Genomic DNA, 23,754 nt, shown 5'->3' on the forward strand with positions numbered 1-23,754 from the left:
ATGTTAGGGTTTGCAGAGTTTTGAATCGAATTGCAGAGACTTGAGCTAACGGGTACTGCTGAGTTTGATACCAATTGATGTTGATGGTGGTACTGAATTGCAGAGATGGTGGTTGCTGGGGCTTAATTAGGGTTTGCTGTCTTTTGGAGTGGTGATGCAGTGAAGATAGTTGATGGAATTAGAAGATGGGTTTGAGAATGGATCTGGTGGTGGCTGGTTGAATTGCTGTCGTTAGAGGTGGCGGCGGAGTTTCTGGTGGTTGTGGAGGTTCTATTGGTGATGGTGGTGGAAATATGGACGGAGGTGGTGGTTGTGGCGGAGGTTGTGACGATGATGGTGATGATAGGCGAAGAAATCAGGTGTTGTTTATTAGAGGTGGTGTCGTGAACGGGAGTGGTAGCGGTGAAAATTGAGGTGAGGATAATGAAGGAAGTGGTTTTTAAGTATAAGGGTGTTCTGGTCATTTCACTGGAAACGGGAGAAGCTCTTGACGCGAGAAAATTCAATTTTTTTTTTATGAAATTGAAAATTTTCGTTAGGTTTCATTTGACAAAAAAGTGGCCATATAAAAGGGACTCTCTCCCTACGAGCCTTCCGGTCGGTCGGCCCAATAATGTTAACTGTTATCAATTAGTATCATAGTGAACTTAACTCAATTGAAATCTTATTAATATATATATATTATAAAAAGAAGTGCAGTTTGTGTATCCTTAAAAAAATAAAAGTTGTATATTGACCGATCCGTGAGCGTCCGTCCCTTGGGCTTTCCAGATATAACTTTGTTTCTTGCGCCTAATAAGATTCATAAAGGTTGCTGCAATTTAGGGACGTCCTGGGTTTAGGCTGAATTACGGTGTTCTGTTTAGCAAATATTAGGATTTATCACTCCTTTATCTCAGCATTAACAGTTCCCATGTTTGAATGATCGTTGCGCTAAAACCAATTAAAATAAAAGGATTTTCTCCAATTGAAGGTCAGTGTTCTTCCTTTACATGATTAATTTTCTTTGATTTTGATTTCTGTTTCTTTTTTTAATTACGAACATTACTATGTTTTCGTTAACAGTTGCTTCCTAATGCTAACACCACAAGATTTTAAGCGTTTTCAATATCTAAATAGATTGATAATCTTCTGCAATTTTATTCTTTAGTAATCCAGGGTTAACGATTCACACGACCCTGCTTCCTTTGATCAAACGACGCATCTGATTCGATCAAGATGTGCTCCTTCGTTTTCTCCTACTTTTCTGTAGAGTTTCTAATGACGAGGATATTTGTTTGTTTTTTTAGTCAAGGTATGTATTAGGGTTGAGTATATTGAAATATGATATCTTGAAATAAATTCAATTCTTTCCTGAGCTAATTTTTTTTCTACCACTGTGATTCTATTCTTCTTCTCCCCTCTCCTCTCAAAACGCACTTCGAACACACCCTAATTTATCCAACTTAGTTTTTGATTCGTTATTGAGTTACGCCTAATAAGATTCATAAAGTTTTTTTCGATTTAGAGACGTCATAGGCAGAATTAGATTCTAGGGTTTGTAACTCATATGTCTCAACAATTAACGTTTCTGAGTATTCCATGGTTAAAAATCGTTTTCTCTGATTTAGAGTCAGTTTTCTTTCTTTCTATGATTTATTTGCTACTGATTTCTATTTGTTTGGTTTTTTATATATTGCAGGTGATTATACAGGTTGCGATTCTTCCCTAGACTTCCCTAGATTGTTAGGTTGAATAACATGTGGAGACATGACTCTCTTTTTCTTATTCTTGATCTGTTCATTCTATCTTGATTTTAATCTCAACGATTGTTGTATTACATAAACAGATTGCACTAAAGCAGTGACCACCAAAGATATCATGAACATTAACAGTACAAGAAGATATTGAGATCGAAGTTGAGGAGGTTTTTTGGTTTGGTGAGACAATCTCAGCGTTCTTCATCAAAACGCTGGAATTGCCATAGTTGGAATAATCTCGGGTTCTTTTGTATGTGGTACATGACTAATAGCTCATAGTTGGAACTGCCATACACTTGCGCGCAGGTTTGTGGTTTTGTTATTGTTTTAATTTTCTTAATATTAGTAAATAATCTAAATGAGCACCATGTCAAAAGTATACATATAGTCACTCATTGTAGTAAACGACCCTATTTTCACATTGTAGGTAATGCTTTTACATATGGCGTTGCGAGTAATAGGAAGACACACTGGTTATCCAAGTAATTTTCGTATATGCCTCAAATTAGCAAAGCACCTGAGCATGAAAGGCTCACTGTAACAGTCTTCCGTTGGACTTGACATATGTTTTTTTGCTCATACAAGTTTTATTTCTGCTGAGACATAACCATCTATCGTCTTGATATTATTTAGAAAATTTTCACATGCTAATTTGTGGATCATTTTGGGTTTATGTTATATGGTTGATGATTATGAAAGAGTAGATGATTTTGTATTTTCTTTTTATAACTCGACTGATAATTTTTTTTCATATAATTAATAATGTCGTGCATCATTTCCATGGATGCATCACTGATGAGACAAACCAGAGGAACGAGGCAGCAATGCGGTTAATGCCCAAAAGTGTTTTTTTGGAAAAGCTTTTTACTAAAAATGTCTAGGCTTCCAAAAATATATGTCTTATATAAAAGTATATGACTGTCCGTCGGATCAATGGGTTTTTTGATCAGGATAGGCTTCCAAAAACTTTTAAAATTCCAAAAATAAAATAAAATCCGGTCCTTAGTTTTTCAAATTTGGCTAGGCTTCGGGCTTCCATAAAAAAAAGAAATTTGATCCTTAAAATACCACGTACCCTGTGTTTCCTAATATAGATATGCTTCCATAAGATCTTAACTAACGATTATATCAGGCAAAAATAATATCTTCTTCAACTTACAAGTAATACCGAACACAACACTGTTTTGGGTTTGATTAGGGAGAAAACAAGTGAACTCTAGGAATTGTGTTTGTCTGTGTTTTTTTCTCATTCTTTTTCGATTGCATTCTTCCTTCTTCGATATAGTTCTTTGAATTTAATTGTATGATTGGGGTTTGTTGAATTTTTTTTCCAGGATTTTTTACAGGGTCCATGAAGAATCAAAAAGGTTTGCTGCTTTTTAGGGTTGTTGTAATCAGATTTATGATGTGTAATTAATGATGTGTAATTGATGAGCATTTTCATGCATGAACATTTTGTGTGAACTATATATTCAGTCTGGAAAAAAACCCCTTCTGACTGAATATTTGTATAAGCAACTTTTGATTGTGCCCAAAACATTTAAATTTGTCCGTTGCTTCTTTGCGTTGCGAACTAAATAAATTATCTTGACTATGATTTAATCTACCAAACCACCATACAAAATGTACAAAATACACGCCAACGACATTAAAGGAAAGATCTACTCATCACAGATCTAACATCAATTCGAGAATTTTGTGATTCGCAGGCTTTCAAAGAGAAACGGCTAAATTTAACTCGGAAACTATTGGTGCACTTTGTGTTAGTTCTTAAGTATGAAACAGTGAACTTGAGGTGAAGGAATCTGTTGTTACAGTAGTAGGCGGGGGAATTGGATCACTCTTGCATTAGGTGTTTTGCAATCAATTGTGGGTCAGTGTGCTACAGACGCGCTCATTAATAGTTGTTGGATGATAAGAAGCTTAGAATTGGCGTCAAGAGAGAAGTAAAGATGGTTTTCTTATTGTTATACATGTACATTCGATGCTATCCCAACCAATAAATAAGTATAACCCGGCTCATTTGACACGACTAACGAAACATTACGGGATATTCTAACTGGATTTCAATCTAATCGCATCCAATTTAAACACGGGACTATGTTTGACCATGAACTTTATAATTTACGGCCCGGCCGTAGCCCCAGCCAATTTGACGCGACCAACAAAACACCAGGATCTTCTTAAGGGCTACGTCCGGGGTTGTAGGCCCCGACCAATTTGATGCGACCAACAAAACATCAGGATCTTTTTAAGGGCTATGGCCGGGTAGTAGGCCCCGGCCTATTTGACCCGACCAACAAAACACCAGGATCTTTTTAAGGGGCTATAGACCCCGTTAAATTTTCCCATCCACGGCGGGGCCCGCAAGGTCTAGCTAATTTGACCTGACTAACAAATCACCGAGATCAGAGACCCCGCTAATTTGACCCGACTAACGAACACACTATGCTATTAGAGGCCCCGCTAGCCGCTAAAGGCTTGATTAACTAAATATGAATAATAATAATAATTAATCCAACAACAATTTTAAGAAGAAACTATTACCATTAGGTAGATCTCGCGAAAATACGCATCAATCGGATATCGGATGAAAACGATATCTCACTTGGAAACTTGCATGCAAAGATTGACTTCGGTCAATCCGCTTTGACTTCGGGATTTGACTAATATTAAGAGTAATCATTGTTTAAGTTTATATTAATACATTAGTGAGCTAATTAATCACTATGGGTGTGGACGTGGTGTAACCATACCATTTGTAGTTTAGTGAAAATGCGGGGGTCTAACAACCACACCCAACAATTCGTTTGGCAATCTGAAAGGACTTACTTCAATACACTTTCTAGAGAATCAACTAGACAGTCAGACTCAATCTAGAATAAAGTATATCAAAGAGTTTAATATCTCTAACTCTTAATTCAATCCGCAATCAGCAAATAGAAATCTGTGACCCCGATTGAATATAAGAGAAATTACTTGAACGGTACCAAAGCCCAATGTTCAAGTGTCAATCAATGTAAATCAACAACCAAAGGTTGGATATTCTAATTGATTGATCTTAACGCACAACCTGTGATATTTAATATATAACAAAATATAATGCTGAAAAGAAATAACACGGTCACCAGAATTTTGTTAACGAGGAAACCGCAAATGCAGGAAAAACCCCGAGACTTAGTCCAGTTTGAACACCACACTGTATTAAGCCGCTACAGACACTATCCTACTACCAATTAACTTCAGACTGGAGTGTAGTTGAACCCTAATCAATCTCACACTGATTCAAGGTACAATTGTGCTCCTTGTGTCTCTGATCCTAGCAGGATACTACACACTTGATTCCCTTAGCTGATCTCACCCACAACTAAGAGTTGCTACGACCCAAAGTCGAAGAAATCTGTCTCACACAAAAAGTCTCTAGGATTGAATAAATCTGTCTCCCACAGAAATACCCAAGACTTTTTGTTTTGTCTTTTGATAAATCAAGGTGAAGATGAACCAATTGATAAACCAGACTTATATTCTCGAAGAAAAGCCTAGTATTATCAATCACCTCACAATAAATTTAATCGACTAGCGAATCAAGTTATTGTGGAATCACAAACGATGAGACGAAGGTGTTTGTGAATACTTTTCTATCTTGCCTATCGGAGATATAAATTTCAAGTCAATTTTACAGTTACACCCAATCACGATAGAAACAACAAGATCAGATCACGCAACTACAAAGAGAATAGTTGGGTCTGGCTTCACAATCCCAATGAAGTCTTCAAGTCGTTAACCTACAGGCTCGAGAAGAAACCTAAGTTTAAAGGAGAATCGACTCTAGTTATGCAACTAGTAACACACAGGAGGTGTGGGGATTATGTTTCCCAGTTGCTAAAGTTCTTCTTTATGTAGTTTTCAAATCAGGGTTTGCAATCCAAGTTACCTTATAGTTTTGATCACTAACATTGACAAACATGCTTGAATTAGCAACGCATGCGAGTTCGACCGAGCACTGCTCTAACAATCTCCCCCTTTGTCAATTTTAGTGACAAAACTATCAATTCATATGGATTACAAAATAAATAAAAATTGTACCTTCTCATCCAAATGCTTGATCTCCTTGGCGACTCAAAATCTTAGTCACTTCCAAGCACTCCATGATCCTAAAGGTTGTAAGTTCATCATCATAGTTGTTGAAGATCCGTAGCGATAACAATGATAAAACAAAGTGCTCTCAATCATTTTTATACAGTGTCATAATATTATTACACAACATCAAAGTTCAATTGTATCACAACTTTGACAATAATACTATGGTGATATGTATCATTCCCCCTTAGTCAATACTTCATCTCAACATGAAAACCACTCCCCCTTACATAATGATCCGTAAACCTTATGTATTTTTAGTATCACACTACACAATTCTCCCACTTTTTGTCAATATAAATTGGCAAAGGTACGAAAACTAGTGGGATCCTCATGAAATTTTCATAGAGATACTTCATGACCAAAAGAGAATACCATATCAACTTATTTAGATGCCATCATAAATCTGAAGATAAATGCATTCATCAAGGAGTTTATAAAGATACAAGATAACCCCTATATTCTATAGCCGTACTCCCCACAAAGATTTGGAAATTAAGCACAAGTTCAAAAAGAACTCTCCCTCCATAAAATATCATTCCCGAAAGAACAACAAAGGCGACCTTGCTTTTACAAGAAAAGAAGGATTTCTTTTGGATAAAACCAAATCACATGAAAACATGAATTTGTATCCAAAATATTCAATTAAATTAACCACAAAAGAACCCATAATTAATCCAATCGAAATGCACAACTAAATTAACCACAAGAAAACCCATGATTAATTCAATCGGAATTACACAGCTAAATTAACCACAAGAAAGTGATCAATTCAATTGGTCATGCTCGTCATAAGAGAACTTACGGAGCAACAACTAAACTGACCACAAGAGAATGATCAATTCAATTGGTCATGCTCAAACATAAGAAAACTTATGGAGCAACACAGTATATGCACACAAATATGGATCGGAGAATGATCAATATTGCGGAATAGACAAGGATTCATTCTATTTTCCATCACTATTTGCACAATGACATGTAATAGACTTAATCCTTGTAAACAAAAGCTTTATCCTTTCTTCCATCAAAACAATGACATAGAATGCTTTAACTTTTGTAATGTCAAAAGTTCATTCTATCTTCTATCAATACTTTCATACCGACATAATAGAGATAACTTTTGACCAATTACGGGATAGTCACAGGTTCACGGATGTAAACAACATATCCCATAACAGTTTGCAATATACGAAATCATAAAGATTAAAATTGCAAAAATCATCTTCCAAAAACTTAGAATTTAAATAAATAAATCTAAAAACATTGAAGATGAAAATCGTTGGACATAGCTATGTGTACTCACAATAATGGCTATTCCAAACCCTAGTTATTCTTTTAAAAACACAAAAAGAAGATTTAGTAGAAATATAAACTCAGACGAGATTAGCAACCATGGAACGGACAAGGGCAAGTTCATCAGTTGCTTTCTTTAGCTCCTCCTTCAAAAACACTAGATTCTTTGATGCAATCTCGAGATGTTCACGCACGACCTCAAAATCTTGAAGAATATTTCCAACCAATTGAATAGACATCTGGATTGGAAGATCTTTTTCATGATCAATTGATTTATAGCAAATAACGGGAATGGGATCATCATCAAATTAAAAGGTTACATCATCAAAGTTGTCTTCCTTTTTGCTTCCTTCCATCGTGCACTTGCTCAATCAATCCCAGAAGAGCTCTTGGCGTTACCGAACCAGTATATATGTATATTAAAGACTTGATACATATTTAAAGGAAAAATTCCACAAGATAAACCCATGGTTTCTTGTAAACGTTTGGTAATGGGCCAGTGTGCACAGATACATGGTTAAGACCCAAGGCGAGGTCGATTAACGGATGGAGCAAATAGGTTGAGAAGATGACAGGAATCACTGATACAAGGTGACTCGACTGTCATTCTAGGAAGAAAAACTAGTGTATCTTAAGAAGGTAATAGGTAAATAATTAAAATAAAACTGTTTGGAGCAAACTACAGGAAGGGAGAACACTGTCATTACAATACAACACAGACCATTTGTCAAGATGAAGATCTTCGTTGAGGGTTATGTGTATCTTCTCATTGGTCCATATAGAGGATACACATAAAAGAATAATCAAGTTGTATGTTGATGAACATGAAGTTCATCAGTGGTGTTGACATACTCCTTTTTACTCTCCTCCCCTATACTAGAATTATTAGGAGAATGACAAGAGTTACCTGGGTCAGCTGCTTTCCTTGCCTTCTTGATCTTGCGCTTGAGACCGTTGATACTGGTCTTGAGTTCTGAGACACAATTATTGATGTGAATGTAATCAGGAATATCGGCAAGATCATTATTGAGGGAAAGAGAGAAGTTTGAAGAATTTTTCTTTTTTCGACACCTTTTTCTTCTTACAGGTCTTTCAGAATTATCAGTCATCCACATAACATCGTTCCTTTTACAGTTGTAAGTAGAAGAATTGTTATGTTCATAATCAGAAAAAGCCCCATTGCAGCCTTTTTCATGATTGTGGAATGAGTTTTTAACTGAACACTGAGGAACAGGTTCAATGACTTCTTTCGACATCCAAATAAGAATGTTGTGAATTTTTTCATTCCGCGTACGAAAGTGACATCTTCTTTCAACACGACCTTTCTTTCCGCAATAATAGCAGTTGACAGGAGAGTTTTTATTTGCCCTCAGATACATCTATGGTAGTAGAAGGGTTTTTTGCCTTGACAAAACTCATCTTACATGTACTTGGAGATTTTATACCTTTATATCCCAGACCACGTGTATCACGATGTTCTTTGCAAGCTCCAAGCATTGAAGATAGTTTTGTAGAGCTAGAATTGAACTTTTTCAAATTCTCTTCTAATGCCTTGATCATTTTAAGAGTCGTACTAAGATCAGTCTCCAATTGTTTTTCCCGCGTGAATAATGCCTTTTCTCTGACGTTAAAACATTCTTGTTGAGAGACATACCTTGCATCGGTTTCTGCAATCCTTTCTTTCAACACAAGGAGATTTTGACGAAGATCATCACATTCAGAAATTTTTGAACATATATCTTCGTTACGATCTTTAAGAGTAGCTTGTAATAAGCTATCATAACCCTTAAAGAGTTTTCTCAATTTTATGTTTTCAATGCAGAGAGGAGTTAGAAATTCAGCCAAGCAGGATGTTGATTTCTTTTTCTTTAGAAGACGATCAAAGAGAAGGATGTATTGTGAGACTTCCTCTTCAATATCTTGTCCTTCTTCTAAATCGCCCCCATCAGAGAGTTCATCTAATTGTTCTTCAAGACGAGCTTCCCAGTTAAGAGTGGGTTTAGATGATGATGAAGATGTGACTGATTTCTCAGGTGTATCAGGATTTTTAGCCAAACTTTCCTGAACTGGTGATGCATGTTTAGAGATAACACCTCTGTCCATATCAGATCGCTACAAACACAAACTTGTAAGGTCTTTAACGTGTTTGCCTGCTCTGATACCAATTGAAAATGCGGGGGTCTAACAACCACACCAACATTTCGTTTGGCAATCTGAGAGGACTTACTCCAATAAACTTTCTAGAGAATCAACTAGACAGTCAGACTCAATCTAGAATAAAGTATATCAAAGAGTTTAATATCTCTAACTCTTAATTCAATCCGCAATCAGCAAATAAAAATATGCGAGCCCGATTGAATATAAGAGGAATTACTTGAACGGTACCAAATACCAATGTTCAAGTGTCAATCAATGTAAATCAACAACCAAAGGTTGGATATTCTAATTGGTTGATCTTAACGCACAACCTGTGATATTTCAATTATATAACAAAATATAATGCTGAAAAGAAATGACACAGACACCAGAATTTTGTTAACGAGGAAACCGCAAATGCAGAAAAACCCTGGGACCTAGTCCAGTTTGAACACCACACTGTATTAAGCCGCTACAGACACTAGCCTACTACCAATTAACTTCGGACTGGACTGTAGTTGAACCTTAATCAATCTCACACTGATTCAAGGTACAGTTGCGCTCCTTTTGTCTCTGATCCCAGCAGGATACTACGAACTTGATTCCCTTAGCTGATCTCACCCACAACTAAGAGTTGTTACGACCCAAAGTCGAAGACTTGATAAACAAATCTGTCTCACACAGAAAAGTCTATAGGATTGAATAAATCTGTCTCCCACAGAAATACCCAAGAGTTTTTGTTCTGTCTTTTGATAAATCAAGGTGAACAGGCCAATTGACAAACCGGACTTATATTCCCGAAGAACAACCTAGTATTATCAATCACCTCACAATAAACTTAATCGACTAGCGAAACAAGTTATTGTGGAATCACAAACGATGAGACGAAGGTGTTTGTGACTACTAATCTATCTTGCCTATCGGAGATATAAATCTCAAGCCAATTTTACAATTGCACTCAATCACTATAGAAATATCAAGATCAGATCACGCAACTATAAAAAGAATAGTTGGGTCTTGCTTCACAATCCCAATGAAGTCTTCAAGTCATTAACCTACAAGGTCTCGAGAAGAAACCTAAGGTTAAAGGAAAATCGACTCTAGTTATGCAACTAGTAACACACAAGAGGTGTGGGGATTAGGTTTCCCAGTTCCTAGAGTTCTCCTTTATATAGTTTGCAAATCAGGGTTTGCAATCCAAGTTACCTTGGTAATAAAGCATTCAATATTCACCGTTAGAAGAAAACCTGATTCAACCAAGCTAATATCTTTCAACCGTTAGATCGAACTTAGCTTGTTACACACAAATGAAATGTACTCTCATTTAGGTTTATGTAACCGTACCCAAACGTGTACACCATGTTGGTTCACAAATAGTTAACCGAGGTTAGCCATATGATTACTCTCATATCAACCTTATTCATCTTAACCATAACTAGTTCAAATGACTCAAATGAAACTAGTTAAATAGTTGTTCAAATGTTATATTCTCATGGATTTATACAAGAACACTATTGAAGCAAAATCGGTCTGATTCACTCGAATCAATACATGAATATTATAGCCACGGTTTGCAAAGATTGCATTCCTTATTGATAAATGTTTATGTTCATGTACACTACCGATTTTAGAAGGTAACCACTTAAGTATGCGTACTTAAGTAACCGGATTTGAGTTTGTTTTAGTTTTCAAACTCAGCAGAAATTCATGGACGTGAACTTTCCGCCAGTACGCGTACGAGTACGTACACTTAGGTAACTGAATGAGTTGGTTTTGAAATTCCAACATCAACAGAAATTCACGGACGTGAACTTCTTCCAGTATGCGTACGGGTACGCATACTTATCCAGTCTCCTTCAACCTTTTTGTATACACACAAGTATGCATACTTTAGGTTCCCGGTTTTGGACTTATACACAAATGTGCGAACACACTCTATGCTTATATACAAAGATGGTTACAAGAATCTAAACTCTTTATTTCAATCATTGAAACATTCTTCTATAATGATAATAGTCGTTTTCACACACTATTAGCATCAAAGCAATTTTCAAGATGTTGAAATAATCATTATCGAAACATTCCAAGTCTTACACCAAATGATTGTATCACACAAACCATGTAAGATGTTACTTGGAAATTTTCTCATGATATAAGATGAACTTGGTCGAAGCGAAAGCTTACCAACACATATTTCGAGAAATATGTAAGCGAGATATACTGAGCTCGAAATCTCAAATGTGTATATAGAAAACTATATCCTAACACGACTCATGTCTCAATATAGGAGATAGAGTAGAAATAAACTTTCCAAGTGATAGATGAGTTTAAGTCTCCACATATCTTTTTTCGATGAAGTTCCACAATTTTCCATAGTAGTTCTTCGTCTTCAAGTGATAAATGCCGTGAAGTCTATGCTCAAGTGAGATAGCAACGTATGCGAGTTCGACCGAGCAGTGCTCTAACATTTAGAATTATATCTACCCCTCATCAACCTAGTCAAGATAGTAATAGTAAGTCCTTTATCTTTTGAATTAAGATTTGAATGTTTATATTTCGTTTTCTACTAAGGAGGTGTTGTTGAGATAGGGAAGAAAAGATATGAGTCATCTAATGAGTATATGATTTAGATATAAGAGGCTAGTTAGTGTTGGCAGTATAAAACATAGAGAATATGAAAGAAAGAAAGATAATAGTTTAGGGAGAACATGAGAGAAATATTATAGAGGATTTTATGAATAGAGATGATGATGATTATGATTATGATTTGATCAACCTAGTTAACCAAGGTAACCATTTATACTGATTTACTAATGATATCAATGATGAGGGTTTGTACCATATAATGAAAATACAAATAATCTTATATTTGAACGTTTGGTGAAAATCATGAGTTTATGCGAGTAAATATGTGTCTCTGCCAAGTTCTGTACAATGAAAATGATCAACTTAAATTATGAATAAGAGTTCAAACAAAACATGAGTCTTTTATATGAGTCTCTTATATTTCTATAGAGATTGAGTTTGCTCGATTTGGGTAATCCTATAATTAATTATGAACTTTTGAAGTTTAGCTGTTGCGACTGAATTTCTGGAAAACAACAGTGAGTTAGCGACTAAACATACTTTTCTAGGTATCTTAGGGTCGAAATTGGATTATAGTTTAAACTACAAAGTTGTATAAGAGACTGTAGCCTTTCTAGCGAGCCATTAATAGCTTTGTTTGAATCAAAATTGAGAAGTCTAGAGACTCTCAAACTTAAGTGCTTGTGTTGTGTACAAGTTGTAAGAAACTTGAAAAGAAATATTCAAAACTGCCTATCAAGTGTTTGATAAATTGACTGACTGAACTTGTTCAGTCAGTGAGCTGACTCAAGTGTCAGACCGCGTCAGATGGTTGGGGGATGGACCGAGTTAGTGGGCCGGTCCGAGTTGACCCGCGAACCATAATCAGAGCCAATTTTCTTATTTTGATGTTTTGAACCCCTTATGTTCTGATTTAGCTTTCGGTTCCTTCTTCAAAGTTGTAGGGTGTTTCAACAGCTTTCCAATGATACCCAATTTGACCCTATTTGGATAAATATATGTTTATTTATTCCTAGAACACTAAATATCAGGTTATAGAACCATTGATAAAACTAGAATCATTAGTTATTTCACTTAGCGTATAACTGGAGACTTGTATGAAATTATGTTGTGATCATTGTTTGAGCCTATTGGCTAAGTTCTTAGAGTGCTTATGTGATCAACAGTTAGTCTATGTTAACAACGATCGATTCAAAGGATGAACCAGTGGATTGAGGAACACAAGGTAGGCGTGACTTGTCATCAAATCAGGTGGGAACTCTGTAAACTTCTTTTAATCATTGAGCTTACTTTCTAATTGCGAGCATGATGTGATTTTACTATTTGATTGAGTGTATATTGTGATTGAAGGTATACGATAGTTACTTTGAATATAATTGTGTGCGTTATAATATGCGTTGTGTGATTTTCCCGCGAAGAGTGTCCGTGTTTCCCAACGACTCCTAGCTAAGTCAAGTAGGGCGTAAGTCATCCATCGACAATAGTATTAATAGGGCGGTAAGTCATACGTCTGAATATTATTATAACTATTTCATTTAGTAGGGCGGTAAGTCATCCGTTTGAATATTAATGCTTATTAAGATAGTAGGGCGGTAAGTCATCCGTCGACAATAATATTAGTAGGGAGGTAAGTCATCTGTTTGATTATTATTATATACTATTTTATTTGGGGGAAATCACTCATGTGCATATTATACTTGTTTGTCTAACTTTATGATCTTGATGGTAATATTCTGAATCATGGTTTGTATGGGGACTCTGTGTGGACGATATTATTATTATTGATTAGGGTTGGTCTCGCGTCGTTTTCTCCAATGAGTTTGGCGAGGTTAGAGTGACACTTGCTTCGTGTTGCATAAATTGCTAAATGATTAGTTTCTTCCTGTTTCTTTCAATTTATATTCTTTTACAAATTGTGAAGCATGTTAGGGATTACTTGAGAGTTACATGTTTTCATTGAGCACCCTTTTGGGATGCTGTGCTCACTCGTTCCCACTTCAGTTGCAGTTATCAGGAGAATTGGTGTACGTGAATATATCTGTAGTGTAGAGCTTTACATAATTAGATTACGCCTATGTATCTTTTAGATATGTACTCTTGGATATTTGTAAAAACCACACATTAATATATTCTTAACACTTTGAGAGTTTCTCATTATAAAGTACTAGAGAGTTTTGGGTTTATGTTGGTTCCATTTATGTAATTATGATTCTTAAAATCGGTAAATTAGATTTAATATTTCATTTAGGTTGTAATCCTATTAGCTAAGCAGGTTTAGTAGTTGGGGTGTCACTATTTGCTAAGAAACTTCTAGATGTCGACGTTATTTGAACATGTACATAACTCTTATCATTAATTATTCAAAGATATTCATTGATACTCAAGGTGATCCCGTACCGAAAAATTGAAAAGAATTTAATTATGATTTTCATAATATATGTTTTAATTACCAGCAATTAAAGCATATCCTCTCGAAAATATTATAAGTTAATGTGCCAGACTAATAATAAAAGTTTTATAAGGGAGTTTTCAGAAATATGGTTTGGTAATTAATTGGAATAGGAAAACCTAATTTAGGTACTTTAATAAATATCTTGAGAATATTTTCGGTTTTGGAATTTCTTCTTGTCCAAACCATATTGGTCTATAAATGCTTGAATTTGCATTTCTTGCAAGATCCAGGCAAACTTCATTCTTGTTTTTTTCTAGTGGAGCCATATATCCGGAGAGAAAAGTACCCTAATTAGGAGAAATCTCTTACGACCGCTCGTTTAAAGACTTTTGTGGGATCAAGCAGTTGCACGAGTACCGTTGGTGGGAAACTAGATAATTGTATTGTTATTTTAGTTTTTGATTATTGATTTGATTGACTTACGGCTGTTGAAACTTTGATTGCACCTAGTTTGTTTATTCTTGATAACCTTCGATTCTGATATAATGCTCACTCAAACTAGATCAGAGTATTGACGGGATATTTAGAACCATTTTTCGGATCTAAAGACAACTTGTGATAATCCATTGTTAACAGACTCTGTTCTGTGTGTGATTGATCACAAGAGGATTCAAGTTGTGTTGTGCAGGTTATTATTGAAGACAAACGAAGATATGAAGACGACGAAGTTTTTCTTATTAGTTTCGTATCTTGTGAATTGTGTGGACAATCCTTGATTGGCTGGATCCAACTAGAATCGTGTTTATCTTTGATAGACTTGATTGGCTAGTTGCATGAGATCGACATCACCTTATAGTTTCTCTTTGAGATCTATATTGATTGATTGCAAATCTAGAGTTTGGTTATTTCGGTAATCAAAATTTAGGTTGATCTAACCAGGCAAAGGAGTTTATTAGTTTAAACGAAAGAGCTTTTCTTAACGAGTCATAAATATCTTATTACCAAGATTAATAAAGTGGTTACCAAATAGCTTTATCCTTTACTGTTTGCAATACGATCAAAAAGATTAGTGATTCACGTGCGTGACTCTAGAAGTCGAAGAAGCAGGGATACTGAGGAAACTAAGTAGCTAGGGGTAGTCTACTTGGTCTCAACTATACGAAGTTGGTATGAGATTTTGTATAACGTCTTAATTCTGAGAGTACTCAAAATTGGACCAGGTCCCGAGGTTTTTCTGCATTTGCGGTTTCCTCGTTAACAAAATCTTGTTGTGTCATTTACTTTTTTTTCCGCATTATAATTGTTATTATAATTAAGTAAATTACACATGTACGTTAATCCTAGTCACTTGATATTGATCCTATAGAGTTTCGGTATAATACCGTACCTATCATCAAGTTATCACTTTGTTGTCGTATTGTCTCGATTTCATATCCATAGACTATCACACAAAGTGAATACCATAGTTGTTGTATTGTCTCGACTTTGTCCATAGACGATCACGCTTGGTATCGGACTTATAGGTTGATATTTAAAAGATTGTGATGTATTTGGGTACCCTCGTCTTTTCAATAGGTCTTCAGGTTCTTCATGAGTAATAATAGGAGGTATCAACATCTATATGTTCCTAGTCTAACATAACGAAGTTGACTCTAGCAGTCAACTCAAGCAGCTTCGAGTTTTGGAACTAAATTCGACAACAAACTTGACATACCAATGCTTGGTGGCTTTAACCGAGCAATGCTCTAACAATGTGTTTTGTATCAATATTATTTTCTTTGTTTGTATATATCATATTTATCACTTGGTACGTGTGATAACATGTAATAAACTCGAGTTAAGAGAATATGTAATCATATCACATCACATATATTATGAAATATGTACTACTATATATATTATTAATCTTGCTTTGTTTATTAAACTTTATCTTCCATAACATAAACGAAAAATCTCTTTCTAAAATTTATCGACTAGTAGTTTTTTATTAACTATAGTCATTGTTGTACTTTTAATAATTGATTAGTTAATATAACTTCCTTATATGAAGCTACCTTTAGTAACTTTTCCTAGAGCCTCCAGAAACTTTCATACGACCCTGATAGTAGTGTTTGTTAAAGATGTTTTGACCGACTCTTTCTATTACCGTGGTTAATCTGGCACGCAGAGAAATACAACCATAAACATTGGGATAATTGCATTGGAGAAAAATTGAAAATTTTATTTAACTCAATATATCGATGAAGGATTTGAATTCATATATTTTTCAAAATACTTTTTATTCACAAAATAAATTCACTACTAATACTAACTGATCAACATGTATTGATTATGTATTATATCTACTATTATGTAGAAATAACTTCTCTATTTATGTTAAATTTTGGGCTAGAATCTCTCCAAGCATAAACAAAATGGTTATCAAGCGATAAACAACATACAAGGGTTCCAATGAAATTCCCATGTACTCGTACTAAAGTACAAGTACACAAACTAAGAAAACAAAGTATATGAAAGAATAAATTAAAAACACTATATAAAATAAAATCAGATCTTCACTTCAACTTCCACATATTCTGCATGTGGTACTAAAGGAGCTGTATATTTTCCACATGCTACTCCATTTGAACAAAATTTTGAGATAATTGTTTTAAATAAATGGCTCCCACAACTTTTTTCGCAAAGAAAAAAAGGAAACAATGAGTATTTAAAGAAATAAATTAAGAAAGAAAGAGAAGAAATAAAGTAAAATCCTTAAGGGTATTTCTGGTAATGTCGATACTTAGTTGCATGCGTAAGTAGATTGTCATACTTTAGAAGAGATACCTAGGCGTGATCAGGAACCTTTCCATGCATTGATTGAGTTCACCAATTTCGAAAATCATTTTTTCCTATTATCTTAAAAAGTCATTATTTAACGAAAAGTTTCAGATTCAAACTTTGAAAAAATTAGGATTTCGAGGGATGATGAAACTCAATATGGCGATTCAACTCTTTTGATAAATCGTTGATCAATTCTCAAGTCAATTTTTGGGAAAATTATAATGCTACAACCTGCTCTGCCTATGAGAAATCACATAGGTTTAAAACATCTTTGGGAGCTGGTTTAGGTCGTACTACACTATATAATTCTAAATGATTCCATTTGTTTGAGTTAGTTACACACTGATTGGGTGTGTACTCTCGTGATCAAAGAGAAACCTAATGTCACACATATTTGATTTCAGTAATGAATTTCCCTATGGAAAAAAAAGTTACACACAAATGGTAGTAAAGGTAATAACATGTACGTCTTACATTGTTGAAGGGTAAAGATGATATAGGTCCTACATGTCCTAGTCACAACAATGACTACACCTTTTCCTCGAATAGTATGATAGGGAGCTTGTTTTCCATTGTACTATGTCCTTCCTTTTATAGGCTTTTCCCAAAATCTCTTCTTCTCATGGCATCACGCCACATGTCATTGGAATCATCTTATTTACTATTGTTGTCACTCTCCCTAATACAACCCCTAGTTTCTCATTAATCCTCTCCTTATCCTTATTATTCCATGAACATACTCTATTGGACTTGGGCTTTAGTCCCCAAGTCCCCATTTTCCTAATGGGTCTGGCCTCTCTTTTGGGAACTCCCTAGCCCTATTAGAGGGTGACTATTTTCGTGTATCAATACTAGTCCCGTGATTATTGAGTTGATTGTCAAATAACCCTAGTCATCTTGAACTTCATCCGAGGAGTGTTTCTTCTCACTTTGGGTTATAAGTCCCCGGGATGATACTCAAATCGCTTTTTCCCTTCCGCCTAGCCGTGTTTGGCGCTCCAATGTCTCCCGTGGCGGTAGCCTGTCGATGTGCTAGTAAAGAGTAGGTACAAGAGCCGTTCACTCTCGATTTCTTGATTCTCCACTTTTCATGGCCATTCCCCTTCTATGGTTGTACTGCTATGGGATTCTTGCCATGCATTTATTGGGGTGGTTGTATATCCTCACATGCATTGGTGGATATGTGCGGTTATTGTATTATTTATGGCACAAACTTATCTATAAATACATGGCTTGTGGCCCTCATAGTTACTTCTGCCCTGAATCCTTACTCATTCTTCCCTCTCGCTTCTTCCTTCGCAAGTATTCTGACAAAATGACACGTCTTCTCCATGGTTATGTTTTGATTTTGGCTTCTGTACCCACGCTGGTCACCTCCTGGACAAACAGGATGAGTTGGCGCGACAGTTGCTCGTGAAAGCTGAGGTGGAGATGCTTCGGGAACTGAGGGAAATAGATAGGAATACCGCACGCGCCAAGTTTGATGAGCAGTACGAGACATACTTGATTGCTCAGAGGGCACAGGCGTCTGGACATGTGACGTTTGAAGTCCAACGCGTATTGGATGACGCCGTTACTGCGCGTTTCGCTGCTGATAGACTATTCAGAGAATCTGTTGCGAAGGTCGCTAACATAGACAACGCCATAGAAGATTGTCGCATATATTTGTATGGACAGGCGACCCCACGACTTCATGGATATACTTTAACCATGGCGGAAGTATCCGCGCTTGTGTGTTCAATCGATATGTGGAACGAACTGGCACGTCTACTGGTGTTGAAGGATGAGGTAGGTATGCTGCAGACTCATAGGATGATCACCATGACAAGGCACACAAGCTTCATGAAGAACACGAGGAGACCCTTAAGCTCGTGCAGGAAGCGCGAGCTTCCGAAAAGATCATGGAAGATGTTCACAAATTGATTGGTGTGGCTCGCCAAGTTTTGGCTTCAGCGAGTCTTCAGTGTGAGGAAGCGCTCCTGATGATGCGGGCTCTGGACGAGGATATTACTAATTGTTGTGCTCTTATGGCGGAACGATCTTGAAGAGACGAATGGGGTTTAGGGATTCCATCCTCCTCTCTATTATTCTCTTTTTTTTTGTTATTTGTGTGCTTTTTTTTTTCATGTTCGTTTACCTTGTTTTCTTTTTGGAATGTATATCCTTTGTTGCCGTGTTTTTTTTTTCTTGTATCCCTCTCTTTGGAATGTATATTTGTGTCCCTTGTTGTCTCTCTTTTCTCCTTTTTTTTATTTTTATTTTATTTTATTTTTAATCTTTTTTATACAATGCCTACCTATGTCTAATTATTCTGCGTGATTGGAGATGTTAAGGATGGAAAATTTCTGATGAAATGAGAAATTTTATGTGGTGTTGAGTGAGCCCTTTGTACTGTTTAAGGTGAGTAAATAATGAAGGTAGGTCCGACGTGCTTTCCCCCTCTTTTTTTATTTAGGTAGGCAAAATGCGCTTCTCCCTCTTCATTTTTTTAGGTAGGCAAAACGCGTTTCCCTCTTCTTTCAAGGTGCGCGAAACACGCCTTCCCCTATTCTTTCAAGGTGTTGCGTGAGCCCTTTGTACTGTTTTCAAAGTGAATAAAACGCGCTCCCCCCCTTTTTTTTTGTGAGGTGGGCCTGCGGTAATTAACAGGGCGCGTTGCTGTTTGCATAGCCGACCGGACGCATATGGCAACTCGTAGCCTTCTGTAGGCTTGCATGTTAGTCGACTGGGTGTATGGAGAAACCTGTGGTCTTTTGTAAATTTGTATGTCATCCAACCGGATGCACAGAGCAACCGGTAGCCTTTTGTAGATTTGTATATCAGTCGACTGGATGCGCGGAGCAACCCGTATCCTTTTGTAAATTTGTATGTCAGCCGACCAGATGTGTAGAGCAACCCGTAGCCTTTTGTAAATTTGTATATCAGCTGACCGGATGCGCAAAACAATCAGTAGCCTTTTGTAAATTTGTATGTCAGCCGACCGGATGTCCGGAGCAACCGTAGCATTTTGTAAATTTGTATACCTTTTGCTCGTTATTTGTAAATCTTCTTTATTATGCGAAATAACTGCTTGTCCATCAATTGAACTTATGCATTAAAATTTTCAGCCATTTGCCATTGATGGAAGACTTGATCTTGGAACCATCCATCCTCTTTAGCTTGTACTATCCGCTCTCGGCAGCTTTTCTTACTCTTAACGGTCCTTCCCAGTTTGCTGCAAATTTCCCTGCGCTGGCGTTCCTTTGCACATGTGGGGAGATCTTCAGAATTAACTCATCAATCTTAAAAATTCTTTATTTAACGCTCTGGTTGAAGTAGTTAGCCGTACGCTTTCTATAGGCGCCTGCAAATCGTTCCGCGCGAGCCCTTCTTTCTTTTATTGTACCCAAATGAGCAAAACAACTTACTTCATCTGGTGTAGTATGGTTCGCCATTACCACTCTCGCCGATGGGATTGCTATTTCCGTTGGTAGGATGGCGTCTTCTCCATATACTAGAGAATATGGTGATGCTCCTGTTGAGCTACGCTTCGAGATCCCGTATGCCCATAGCGTCAGAGGTAGCTGCTCATGCCATCCTCTGTGATGATCGTGCACTGTTCTACTCAAAATCCGAAGAAGGGTCTTATTGGTGGCCTCCGCCTGCCCATTTCCTCGGGGATAGTAGGGAGTTGACGTATGCAGTCTCGTGTTGTATTGTTGTAGTAAGTCTATTACATACTTAATGACTTGGCATTATCTGCTCGGATTATCATTGGTGCGCCAAACCTGCAGATGATGTATTCCTTGATGAATGCGGCTATAGTTTCCCATGCATAGTCTTTCAATGGTATTGCTTCCACCCATTTGGATGAGTATTCTATCATAGTAATTATGTATTTGTGGTGCTTTGAGGAATATGGGTTTATGGGCCCTATCAGATCTAGTCCCCAACTGTGAAATGGCCATGTCGCTACTATGAGTTGTGTAACTGTGTATGTGGCGCCCTGATTAGCGTTCTGTGCATCTGGAAACTTAAACATTTTTGAATATGTTCCGCAGTGTCGATTTCCATAGTCGGCCAATAGAACCCCCCTTCATAAATTAGTAGGAATAACTTTCGCATTCCTTGGTGTTTAGCATTATGGGATCTAGTCCTGACTTCCGCTGCTTCCTGGGCAAACATGCATCGTAGGATTGTGTTACTGTATCCTTCGATAGAGCACATTTTCGTTTATAAAGAAGCATGCCGCTTTCTTTTGTATCTTTAGCACTACTTGTATGTCTTTTGGTAATTTATTATGCTGAAGATAATCGACGTACGGCTGCCTCAAATCGACTTCTTCTACTATGCATATTTCTGCAGGTTGCGGCGGAGCTTGACAATCGGCACAATTATCCTGAATGGTTGCCGCTTGCACTGACATGCTTGGCCAATATACCTCGAGTCGTTGGAGCTTCCTATAGAGGCGTACAGTACCAGTCTGCCCGCAGATTTCTTCATGTATTTCTCGTAATATTTTCTCCGCTTCTTTATTGTTTTCGCATCTGGCGAGTGATCCCCCGCTGGTCGGTAGTATAGTGCCCCTTGTATTACCAAAAATTGTTTCAGAACCTTGGTGTGCATGATGCGATCTTCATTAATTTTTGCCAAATCTTCAACGTATACCTTCCTCCAATCATCCGTCTCGTCGAATGCCAAGTCCTCTTTCCAGGTGCTAGGCAGTTCTTTCCTTTTCACAGTTACCGTTCCTCCGTCTTCGCTATTTAGCCGCATCTTTCTTGCTAGGGTGGCTAGCGCATCCGCATGCCGGTTGCCGCTCCTGCATGTATGCTCTACTATTGATCTCATTTGAGAGATAAGGCTTCTCGCTTCCGTCCGGTGCTAGGTGTGCTTCCTTAACATGAAAATCCCCATTCACTTGGATTGTTACCAGTTTGGAATCTCCATTCACCTCCATGCTTCCAAGGTTGAGCTCTTTGGCTATCCTTAGACCTAGTATCAATACCTCATATTCAGCCACGTTATTACTACATGGGAAATCCAACTTGAAAGAGTAAGACATGAGATCGCCTTGTGGGGCTTCAAACACTACCCATGCTCCTCCTCCAATCCCGTAGTATGACCCGTCAAAATACATGGCCCAAGGTTTTTCCGTTTCAACAACTGCCCTTTTCGGGGTATATTTTCATGCACTTCGTCGGTACCTTCTTCTGAGAACATCGCCAGTAAGTCTGCTATCGCTTGGCCCCGCACTCCTCTAGGTCTCTGATATTTTAGCTCGAACTCGGATAGTTGCAACAGCTATCGGGCGGTTTTTGATAGACACATTTTTGTGTCTGATATGATCTCAATTATATATGTCGATAGTGCTCGATTTGGTGCTTATTTTGATATTTTATGTTTTTGCAGGTATTTTTAGGAAATAAACTCTTATAGAAAAAGTTGCTCGAAAAGTGGTTTTTGCACCCCAGAAGTATGTCGGAGATGACCCAGAAAAATGTTATTGGCACCCGGAGGACAACTGCTAAACAGATCGTCACTTTGGATAAGGGGAACTTCAATTGATAAAGGGCACCCATCAGATATTTGCACCCCTGGAATTGATAAGGGGCGACCTTCTTCTTTCTCACTCAAAAACAATTTTGGCGGGAAAATTGACCTCAACTGCAGAATTTTTCTCGTCGATTTTTGAAGGTGTCTTAGAAAGATTAAATGGTTGTAATTGATTGGGTTGACGTGATTAAGCCTAACAGGCGTGGTATGGGTTTTTTTTGGATTAATTTAGGCTAGATTCACGATTTGAAGAGAACAAAGGAAGGAAGATATTCTCGGGATTCTCCGAGTTATTTTTGGAGATTTTGTGTGGCCTGAGAGTATTTGTCGTCAGATGAGGCGTGTAAGAACGAGTTTGGAGTGTGTAGAGCTTGAACAGACACGTGAACGAGGTAAAGAATAAAATAATTACGTAACTTTCGTAAAAAATATTCCTGAGGATGAAAGGCATTAACGGAGATTTCTTGGAGTTATTGTGAAGATTTGATGGCACAGAAGAGTATAAAATGGGTACTGCGTTGTTGTAGAAAGGTTGTCGAGGGATTGGGGCAGCTACATAGTAGAATAGGAAGCTGCATAGCATATTTTTCTGCTGCTGTAGAGAAGAAGAACCTGAAGAACATAGTACCGTCAAAAACTGTCGTTTCCAACGTCTTATATCCAACAGTTTGTTTGTAACGTTTATGTTCAGTTTGTGACATATATTGTAACGGTGAATTATGTAACGCAGCAGCATCGTTGGAAATTCCCTGAGTTATATAATTTCTTCTTTGTAAAAACTATTGAGCAATGAAAAATCATTTTGAGAGTTCCTACAACATGAGGAGCTAAAACCCATCAATGCAATGACGGAGGAAGCCGAATGTCATACTGGGTAATTTTAATTAATTTTTTTATGACTTTTGCACTAATTAAAATTGAATTATGATTTTGATTAATTAGTTGTCATTTCATTTGATAGATCATGCTTGCGTAGATGTTTTGATGTCCCATGCTTAGGATTTACAACTAATATTTTGAAAATCTGCCTTGGCAAAAATAAGAGTCTATATTTTTATTTATTGAGTAATAATTGTTAAAAGAATTAATATTTGAACCTTATGTTAA

At 36.9% G+C, this 23,754-nt stretch overlaps 1 protein-coding gene and 1 long non-coding RNA gene across 3 annotated transcripts; one reads left to right on the forward strand and one right to left on the reverse strand.

Annotated features, from left to right (window-relative positions):
- The first annotated feature begins 788 nt into the window (after positions 1 to 788).
- On the forward strand, positions 789 to 2,465 carry LOC113292785. 2 transcript variants are annotated; one of them, XR_003331867.1, is made up of 5 exons: positions 789 to 973; positions 1,151 to 1,294; positions 1,682 to 1,693; positions 1,829 to 2,045; positions 2,167 to 2,465. It is a non-coding gene; the product is annotated as an uncharacterized LOC113292785 (long non-coding RNA). The 2 variants fall into 2 exon arrangements; XR_003331866.1 differs by lacking the exon at positions 1,151 to 1,294 and having other exon boundaries at positions 798 to 973.
- A 19,388-nt stretch (positions 2,466 to 21,853) lies between these two features.
- LOC113294853 lies at positions 21,854 to 22,231 on the reverse strand. Its single transcript, XM_026543230.1, has one exon. It carries the CDS (start codon positions 22,229 to 22,231, stop codon positions 21,854 to 21,856), a length of 378 nt encoding a protein of 125 aa, XP_026399015.1.
- Between the last annotated feature and the right edge of the window lie 1,523 nt (positions 22,232 to 23,754).

This window comes from Papaver somniferum, chromosome 7 (assembly GCF_003573695.1).
Source record: "Papaver somniferum cultivar HN1 chromosome 7, ASM357369v1, whole genome shotgun sequence".
Classification (NCBI taxonomy): Eukaryota; Viridiplantae; Streptophyta; class Magnoliopsida; order Ranunculales; family Papaveraceae; genus Papaver; species Papaver somniferum.

What these genes read in the sequence shown, in the direction of transcription:
- LOC113294853 (XM_026543230.1), bottom strand. Translation starts at nt 22,231, where the DNA reads ATGTATTTTGACGGGTCATACTACGGGATTGGAGGAGGAGCATGGGTA.